The sequence below is a fragment of the Theobroma cacao genome, chromosome 10, assembly GCF_053813885.1.
Source record: "Theobroma cacao isolate CCN51 chromosome 10, ASM5381388v1, whole genome shotgun sequence".
Taxonomy (NCBI): Eukaryota; Viridiplantae; Streptophyta; class Magnoliopsida; order Malvales; family Malvaceae; genus Theobroma; species Theobroma cacao.
Window position 1 is genome coordinate 18086038 of NC_142648.1, and position 9017 is coordinate 18095054.

General features: G+C 31.3%; 2 protein-coding genes across 4 annotated transcripts; one reads left to right on the top strand and one right to left on the bottom strand.

Moving 5' to 3' along the window:
• The first annotated feature begins 793 nt into the window (after nt 1-793).
• LOC18586763 (RNA-binding (RRM/RBD/RNP motifs) family protein) lies at nt 794-5299 on the top strand. Of its 3 annotated transcripts, none has more exons than XM_088802542.1 (9): nt 794-1029; nt 1148-1262; nt 1364-1419; nt 1896-1943; nt 2031-2128; nt 3109-3178; nt 3293-3403; nt 4352-4439; nt 5074-5299. In XM_088802542.1, the coding sequence occupies exons 1-8, from the start codon at nt 931-933 to the stop codon at nt 4400-4402; spliced, it is 648 nt and encodes a 215-aa protein (XP_088658668.1). In that variant the 5' UTR covers nt 794-930; the 3' UTR covers nt 4403-4439; nt 5074-5299. The 3 variants fall into 3 exon arrangements, with proteins under 3 accessions (XP_088658668.1, XP_088658667.1, XP_017984974.2); XM_088802541.1 differs by lacking the exon at nt 5074-5299 and adding an exon at nt 4519-4616; XM_018129485.2 differs by lacking the exon at nt 5074-5299 and having other exon boundaries at nt 4352-4616.
• Nucleotides 5300-5453: 154 nt separating this feature from the next.
• Nucleotides 5454-6310, bottom strand: LOC18586764 (uncharacterized). The gene has a single exon (XM_018129486.2). It carries the CDS (start codon nt 6242-6244, stop codon nt 5774-5776), a length of 471 nt encoding a protein of 156 aa, XP_017984975.1. The 5' UTR covers nt 6245-6310; the 3' UTR covers nt 5454-5773.
• Between the last annotated feature and the right edge of the window lie 2707 nt (nt 6311-9017).

A 9017-nucleotide genomic window follows, 5' to 3' on the forward strand; every position in this document is an offset into this window, starting at 1 on the left:
GTTTCTAAGTTGAGTACCTCAAAAAACAATGGGTACTATAGTCGTTTACACCCTTACATTAGACAAGTTGTTAAATTTAGCTTGATGAACACTTGAGTTTGATTTATTTAGGATAAATACTAAATAAGTCGTTAAAATTTATCATTTTTTAAAATAAATTTTTATTTTTTTATTATATTTAAATAAATTCTTATCTTATTATTTGTATCCGAGTAGACCTTTTGTTGATAGAAAGATGCTAGTCCAGTGGTTGACTTAATGTCAGATAGCCAATTAATTGACTATCATTTTAATTAAAATTTCAAGTTTAAGGTCCTTTTGTCTCTAAAATGGATTTTCAAAATCCATTTCTTCAATTTTTAATGTTTGAAAACAAAATTTTTTTGGTAAAGGAAAATTCTTGAAGTTAATGGAAAAAAAAAGTCAAATAAAAAGAAAATTATCTATTGCTTTTGTAAAAAAAAAAAAAGTCAATATTCGCACAACTCTTCTCGTCTCATAATTTGAAGTATTACAAGTCGAATTCCATATCAGACTTGCAAGCTTGACTTGTTTTGATTTGATTTTAGACATAATATTTTTATCAAATTCGGTTTAAAAATATTATTTTATTTAAATTTAATTAAATAGATATATTTTTAAATATATTGTTTAGGCCCAAAAAGATTCTGGAGGCCCAGTATTTTAATTTCTTTCGTCTCAGACCTGGCCCAGATTCCCTTTTTTGTTTTTCCTCCTCTCTACAGGAAGCTACGCCGTTTCGGCTTTCATACCCATTTAACATGCGCTTGCCTTTCCCTTCCAAAACCGACTTACTGGCTTGCCCTTGTTCTCTCTCAAACACAGCAGCCGCACAAACCGCTGTATAAAGAGGTGCCGAACTGAACTGTTAAAGGGAAAATTGAAGATTAAAAACTCATTCGAAAGTCGATGGGGTTGAAGGCGAGGAAAGCGTTGAAGAAAACAGTAAAGAAGGCTTCTTCTCACTTTGCACTTTCTGATTCTAAAACCGCATCTGCTGATTTCCTGGTATGTTTGTTTATTATTATTAATAATTTGTGTTTGATTTTTCTTCTTTGCAAAAAAAAAAAGAAGAAGAAGCTTGTTTGTAATTTTAAACTGTTTGGAATGGTGCATATCAATGAAGCCCTTGGAAGGCGGTCCATCGCGTGAGCTTCCAGGAAACAAACCCCAGCAAAACAAGGCTACCGTCTTGTATATTGGTCGAATCCCACATGGCTTTTATGAGAAAGAGATGGAAGGTGAAAGAATTTTACACAGAGGAGGGAATTCTTGTCTTAAAAATTTTATTTTACCTTAATTTTTTGTTTGAAATTCTTGTTAACTGGATGTTCTCTTGCAGCTTATTTTCAACAGTTTGGCGCTATTAAGAGATTAAGGATTGCTCGGAATAAAAAGGTCCTTAGCAATTGCTTCAGTTTCACTATTGTGTTCGTTCATTTATATTTCTGTGTTTGCTAGCATATTTTTCATTTTATAGACTTCAGGGTGTGCTTTATCGTTAAGCTTATTTGAAATTTAAAAAGTTTCTCATTCGGGGGTGCTACGAAGTTCCTTTTGGTGCTACCATTCTAGTTTTACTAGAAAAATGCTTTACAATGAGGGTTTTAGAAGCTGTTGGGAGTTATATGCCTTTATATGTATTTGTCTTGATACAGTTTAGCATATTTGAGTTATTGCTTTGTTGATTCTGAAGTTTCTTGAATGAAAATTTTGAAATTTCTGTTGCAATTTGGTTGAGTGTGATAGGGCCGGTTGCAGAACATAGTACTGGCATTTAATGTGTTATTTTATTGTTCACTAACATTTTCACTATGACAATAGCTAAGTATTAACTTTCTTTCTTTTGCAATTTTATTGTTGGTTTTCAACAGACAGGAAAATCAAAGCACTTTGGTTTCATAGAATTCGAGAATCCTCAGGTTGGAGTTAGTTTTTTTCATTTGATATCTAATGAAATTATGCCTATTGTGATTCTGGTTATTTTAAGTACTTCTCATTGACTGCAGGTGGCGGAAGTTGTAGCTGATTGTATGCATAATTATCTGTTGTTTGAGCATCTTTTGCAAGTCCATCTTATACCTCCAGAGCATGTTCATCCAAAATTGTAAGCAATGAGTTATTTTTCAATAAGTTGGGTTCTTTCTTATTCATGCATGTTTTTCAGGAAATTTCCAGTGCCTTTAAAAAAAAAAAAGATTTAATGTAGTTATGCTTTATTTACTGCATATTATCCCCAAATTTAACACACAAGAAGACCTTGTTTTGCAATGGTACCAGCAAGATGTTTAACACTTGGTTATCATTGCGTGAGATTGGAGTGAGAGGAAAGATATTTTTGGAAAAGAGAGGATAAGAAGTCCAAGTTCTGCATAAAGATCAAATATTTCTTATAAAAACTTAGGAGAATTTTTCTTTTTATTTTGAAAGTGAACATGTACAGATTACGTTAACTGTGGTTAATTATCAAAGGCGCGAGGCGCACTCTAGGTGCTAGACCCTTACCTCATGCAAGGTACAAGGCACAAAAAAAGCACTTATGCTAAAAGATAGTATTGTATATAGGAAAAAGAAAAAGCCTTTTGACATGACTGAAGTTAGAATTTCTTTTTCAGCGCCTTTTGCCTTGAAAAAGCGCACTTAGGTGCAAAAGTTTTGTCCTTGATTAAAGGAGCCTCGCTTGAAGGGGTGCAAGGCGCTTTGCTTGATATGCCTTGCACCTTATTGCCTACGCCTGTGCCTTGACAACACTGTTTAAAATGTGTATGTAGCTTATCTTGGATAATATTCTTGCAAATTCTGAGCAATCTGAAAGGATGATTTTAGTGGATTGTCAATATTGTTACGCATATATTAGCTGGGTGTAGAATTTCTAATGCCTGTCTGCATTTTATATATATTTTATCAAATAAATTAGTGAATTGAAGGAAAGCTTGTTTGTGAGGATCTGCTGATCTTTGAATATTACTGCAGCCCTTGCTCTCAGTGTTTTAGTAGTTTGTTAGAATACTATGCTGAAATTCAGTCATTTTCTGTGCATTACTCTGATGGATTGGTGATTGTAAATTTGTATTCTATGTTTTGTAGGTGGAGAGGTTTTAATTATAAATACAAGCCTGTGGATTATGTGCAAATTGAACGGAAGCGGCAGAATAAGGTATTCAGCATAGATAGGAAAAGTCATCTGGTGTATTTATGTGTAAATGACTAATTAATTCAGTGCTTTTTTTTTTTGCTTTTTTTAAATTTTGTTCTGTTTTTGGTTATTCAGGTGAGAACGTTGGAAGAGCACAAAAAGTTGGTGGAGAAGATCCTAAAACGAGATCAGAAGCGTCGAAAGATGATAGAGGCTGCAGGCATTGATTATGAATGCCCTGAAATTGTAAGAATCTGCCTCAGTTTTTTACTGGCTTCATTCTGTACTTGTAGCCATGGACAATTGTTGGGAATGCTTAGGTTGAAGGTGTATGAACATTTAGTGTTAGGAATCTTCTGTTCAATAGTCTGGCATGAAGCATTTAAACATTTTGGCCTGCCATAGCATTAATTACACAAGGAATGGTTTGATCCTTTATGGATTTGACATGGAAGATGAAATTGGACAAATAACTTAACATTCGTTCTGTTCTAGCCTTGTACACTCCATTCGTCCCTTATTAGTCCTCTCTTTTCACTTTCAAATTCACATCTGGTCTTGGACAACTGACCTTGTAAGTAGGATTTACGTCATATGACTGGAGAGAAGTTCAATATAGCGGTGAACAGCTCACATTCTTGTAGGCAATCAAAGCAGGTTTTGTAATTTGTGTATAGTTTTAGAATATTTCTTTTTATGTTTGATGTCAAAATATGAAGAATCAAGATTTTTGTTAGTGTAACTTATTAAACACTATTTCTTCGTTTGGAAAACCTAGTTACAATGTTGTATGCCTGCAGACCTGATTTCAGGATTTTCCAAAAGCCTTCAAACTGGCTGCTTCTTGAAAATTTACCCTACTGGGCTTAAACCCTTTTAGTAAATGTGTAGTTTTTCATTTTTAGTTGATGGGGCATTTTAACCTTGTTTTTTGTCTCTTTTAGTTGTGATCTTGCTGCTATTGTTATGGGTGTAGTTTGACTGTAAATCGTGGTATAGTTTCATTGTTTCCTAGTTTGACTTAAGACTGCTTTGGATTAACCACGTTTAACATGAATCATAAATTATTATTTGTCAACCGTGTATGTGTAGTCTGTTAACACATTGTATATCTGTTTCTTGCTAATTCCTTTCTGCAGTCATGAGGTTTTTTGTATTTGGCCACAATGCTTACTCTGAGTGATATTTTGGCAGGTCGGTAGCAGTCAGCCTGCGCCAAAGAAGATAAAGTTTGATGAAGATTAGGCACCTCAACATAAGTTTGCTCTCAGCTGTTTGTTTGGTATTTTATTTTAGCCATTTGTTTCTCTTTGGAATTTGATTTAGGAAAGTTTCTGATTGTTAAATTTTATAAAAAACAGCTTCTACACCAATGGTGAACTATGGAGTTAATGGCTTACACAAAAAGTCTCCTGAAAAGCTCAAAATTTTGAAATTTATTGCCAAATTTAGCTGTTGACATGCTTTGCCTTAAAGTTCTGCCGCAAGTAGGGAATGTCACATTTATCATGTTGGGTCTTGGCATACCTTTCTTGGAATCATATTTATATATATATGTAATTTCAATCAATGTTGCTTTTATATAAGAAACTATATAAGAAAAAATTCATTAACAGAAAATTAAGAAAGATCCCAGCAAGACAATTAGGTGGTATGACCTAACTAGAAACGCTTTTCAATCTTGTTCTTTGGAGATTGGTGAGCCACCCACCATAAAATTAGCTCCTTTCTAAACAGGAGTGTATATATTCTCCTGGAAAACTGTTATTCATCAAATGGAAAAGAAGTGAACTCTTATTGTTTTTTTCTTCTGGAGAACTTGTAAGTTGATCTATTGAGTAACTGGGCTTCAGTTTCACGTTCTGAACATGCAACAAGCTGCGTGCAGCCATTTCATAACCCCTTTTTTGTCCCAGTTTTGATGTCGCCAGGCATGGCAATCCAATTCTGCTCTTGGATCGGTCGCAGAATACAGTAAATGATTCCTGGAGGGCAAAACCACAAAGCAAATTGAAATTGTGATGGAGCTTTTCGGCAATTAAGTTGGTCACAATGGTTTTCTACTGGGACTGGGTGCAAGTTTTGTTCCATTATCACTTGATGCACTTTTCCTATGGATGACTCACTCTACATTCCTACCTCTCTTACCTGCTCCAGACACAATCAGGATAAGCTGTAGCCTTCAGGTTAGCTTTCTGATGCTAATCGAAAACTTACCATCCCAAAAAGCAATGATAAGTTCTTCACCAATCACCACATTACAAAACACAATAATAGAAAGTTCAAAGGACCCAAGTTTAAATAATAAACATAGCACAAATTATTTGACTCAATTTGAATTACATTTTACAAAGTCAATAATTTGAAACTCAAAATGACCTTAACCCCAAATGATTCAAACTGGAAACACCCAAGATTTTAGCCACTACAACCCAAACCCAACTCAACGACTTGCCACCTCTAAATTCCAGCAATCCAATTTTTGAAACACTTTCAATACCAATATCTAATCTTTCAAGCTAATTTTTTTCTTTCCTACTGAAAAATCCTAGTGACAGTTTCCAACAGAGGATTGGTGTTTCAAGAAATAAAGGGCAAAAAAGTTTCAAAATTTTTTCATAGGAGGGTAATGAGAATGAAAATGAGAAGAGCAGCAATGAAAGAATACTTGAGAGCAGCTAAAAGAATAGCCACCGAGATCAAAAACAGCTGCCACAAAACCTGAACACTTGCCCACGTTAGCAAACCTGTCAATCCAAGGGCTACGATGTTATCGGGATCTGGGTCCAGCAAATCACCCAATCTGAAGTTAAACATGGACCGTCGCTCATTCCTCGAATCCCCACCATTAATAGACCCATTTGGCTGCCCCTTTGGATTTTCTTCTCCTTCTTGTTTCTTGTTGGGTTCCTTGGTTAGGTCATCCTTGTTTCCATTTTGAGCAAATAGAGCGAATCGCGAAGGGTATTTTGGGACCTGAACTTGGGGTTTGGGAAACAAGGAAGCATCTTTGTAAGTAAAAGAGAGCTTCGGAGAAGTTGATGGGATTTGAGGATGTAAAGAAGACACAAGCCGCAACATTTTCATTTTCGTTTCGAGTTTTTGCCTTGTTGTCCAGAGAACAAAAAAAAGAAGCGTTGAAGCCCGGAAAAATAAAAATCAAAGCCGAATTATAAATTATAAATAAAAATAAAATAATATTAAAATGACGCAAATACCCTTGAATAAAAATGATCAAAATAATTATTTAGATTTTTCGACCACAGTGGGAGTCGAAGCCACCTTTTGATCCGAAATCTTTGTTTGTTTACCTTTATCGTTAGATATGTAATTATCGTGTGGAAAATACAGTTCTTCTCTTCAACTTTTATAGCATGTTTGGTTGGAAGAATGGCTTATTCTCAATAAATTTTGATTCCTTTATAGCATGTTTGGTTGGCTATTCTTCCTTCATTCTCAAAAAATTTTGATTATTTTATTTAGTTGAAAAATGGTCCAAGGAATAGCATTCCTATATTATCCAAAATCTTTTAAAACCAAAGAATAGCTAATACTACTCTCTCCCATACTATTAACTATTTCATGATTGAAGAATAAATTTAAAAATTAATAAAGATAAAAATACTCTTTACAAGTTTAAAAAATTACAACTTCATTTATATAAAATATTATTTTCTCTCTCTCCTCTTTCTCTCACTTGATTCTAATTTTTAATAAAATATTAATATTTTAAAATATTAATATTAAATTATAAATAAAATATTAATATTTAAACTATCAATTATTAATAAAATAAATTATAAATTATTCCTATTTAAAAACAAAATAAATTAAAAATAAATAAACATAATATCATTTAAATTATATAAACAATATTAATAATTAAATCATCAATTATTAATATTTTAAATAAATTACCAATTATTAATATTTAAAAAATAAAATATCATAAAATAAAAAATTAATCATAATAATATTTAAATTAAATAAAATACTAAGATTTAAACTATCTATTATTAATATTTTAAATAAATAATCAATTATTAATTTTTAAAAATAAAATAAAAAATAATTGATCAAAATAATATTTAAATTAAATAAAATATTAATATTTTAAAATATAAATAAAATATAAATATTTAAATTATCAATTATTAATATTTTTAAAAATCAAAATAAAATAAAAATTAATCATAATAATATTTAAATTAAATAAAATACTAATATTTAAACTATCTATTATTAATATTTTAATTAAATTCTAGATTATTAATATTTAAAAAATCTTATAAAAATAAATAATCATATAAATAATAAAAGGTGTTTTTGTCTTTTTATTTTTTATTTTTTTTATTTCAAAATTATTATTACTAACCAAACAGTACAATAAGTCATAATAATTATTCATGTCTTATTCCCTTTGTTATACCAAACTAAGTAATAATTATTCTATTCTATTCCCACCTCATTCTATTATCATATAATAACTATTTTATTTCATTCCTATTAATTCCGCCAACCAAACGTAACCTCATGGTATTAGTTATTTCGTGGTTGAAAAATAAATTTAAAAAATAATAAAGATAAAAATACCCCTTACAAGTTTAAAAAATTACAACTTTATTTATATAAAATATTATTTTCTCTCTCTCCTCTTCTCCCTTGATTTTCAACTTTTAATAAAATATTAATATTTTAAAATATTAATATTTAAATTATCAAGTGTTAATCACATAAATTATAAATTATTCTTATGTATTGGTCTCAATAATATATGCTAGAGAGGGGTGAATAGCACAATTTGACTCTTTACAAGATTAGAAACTAATTTTTAAAACTTAAGAAAATAAAAACAGAGTATAAAATACACAACAATTTAGAGTGGTTCGGTCCAAGACCTACATCCACTACCTTAATTATCCAATCAAGGATTTTTTTCACAAATCCACTATGAACCGATGAAATTCACAAGCTTTCACCAAGCTTTACAATGGCTTTTACTAGGCTCAGCAAAAAACTTTTCACAAGCTCAACTAAAACCCAATGTGGTTTTGCAAAGCTCAACCACAACCTTTAACAATCAAGCTATCCCAAGCTTGAACAACTCCTTAGAGTGACTCCCTCACTCTAAAAATACAAGATAAGTAATAAAAAAGTACCTATGATCACTTACTTTGATCTATATGGTATAAGATGAAGTGTTGAGCTCTATTACAAAGATTGGCGTTTAAGAGCAGTAAGATGCAGTGAAGCTTTTCTGGTTTTTTCTACTTTTTATAGCACAAATCTCATTCAAGGCTTCAAAAAACCTGTTTCTCATTGTTGGAAGACCCTTTTATACTTGGAGATGCAACTCTGATGGCAGTTTGATAATTTATGGCCGTTAGAAACAGTTGAAGATGAATTCTAACTGTTAATCTGTCTTGTAGTGCTCTAGTTTAAATTGCATACAGAGAGCTCTTAGTCGACTACTTGGTTGACTAAGTTGATTCTGTTTCTGGTTTGTAGATTTTGGCAGAACGCACTTAGTCAACTAACTTGGTTGACTAAGTTGGTTCTGTTTCTCAAACTTTTCAGCCCTCTATTTTTCCAATTTGAAATTTGGTTAACCAATGTTTTTCATTGTTTCACCAACAAGTTTCTTCCTTGTTATTCAGTTACATTTTGTTAATTTTATCCCTATTTTTCTTTCAAAAATACTTATTGAAGAGTTAAGAAATTAATTTCATATATTAATTTCTTGCACACTCAAGTAAAGGTATTAGATACAAATACATGAGAATGTTTTATTATCATCAAAAACTAATGGAGCCAACATTATGTAAAAACAAAATAAATTAAAAATTAATAAGCATAATAT

Excerpts from the sequence above, each read along its gene's own strand:
- LOC18586763 (XM_088802542.1), top strand. The coding sequence starts at position 931 with ATGGGGTTGAAGGCGAGGAAAGCGTTGAAGAAAACAGTAAAGAAGGCT. Across the intron at positions 1,030-1,147 it reads CCGCATCTGCTGATTTCCTG|CCCTTGGAAGGCGGTCCATC; the intron begins GTATGTTTGTTT and ends ATATCAATGAAG. Across the intron at positions 1,944-2,030 it reads TAGAATTCGAGAATCCTCAG|GTGGCGGAAGTTGTAGCTGA; the intron begins GTTGGAGTTAGT and ends CATTGACTGCAG.
- LOC18586764 (XM_018129486.2), bottom strand. The coding sequence starts at position 6,244 with ATGAAAATGTTGCGGCTTGTGTCTTCTTTACATCCTCAAATCCCATCA.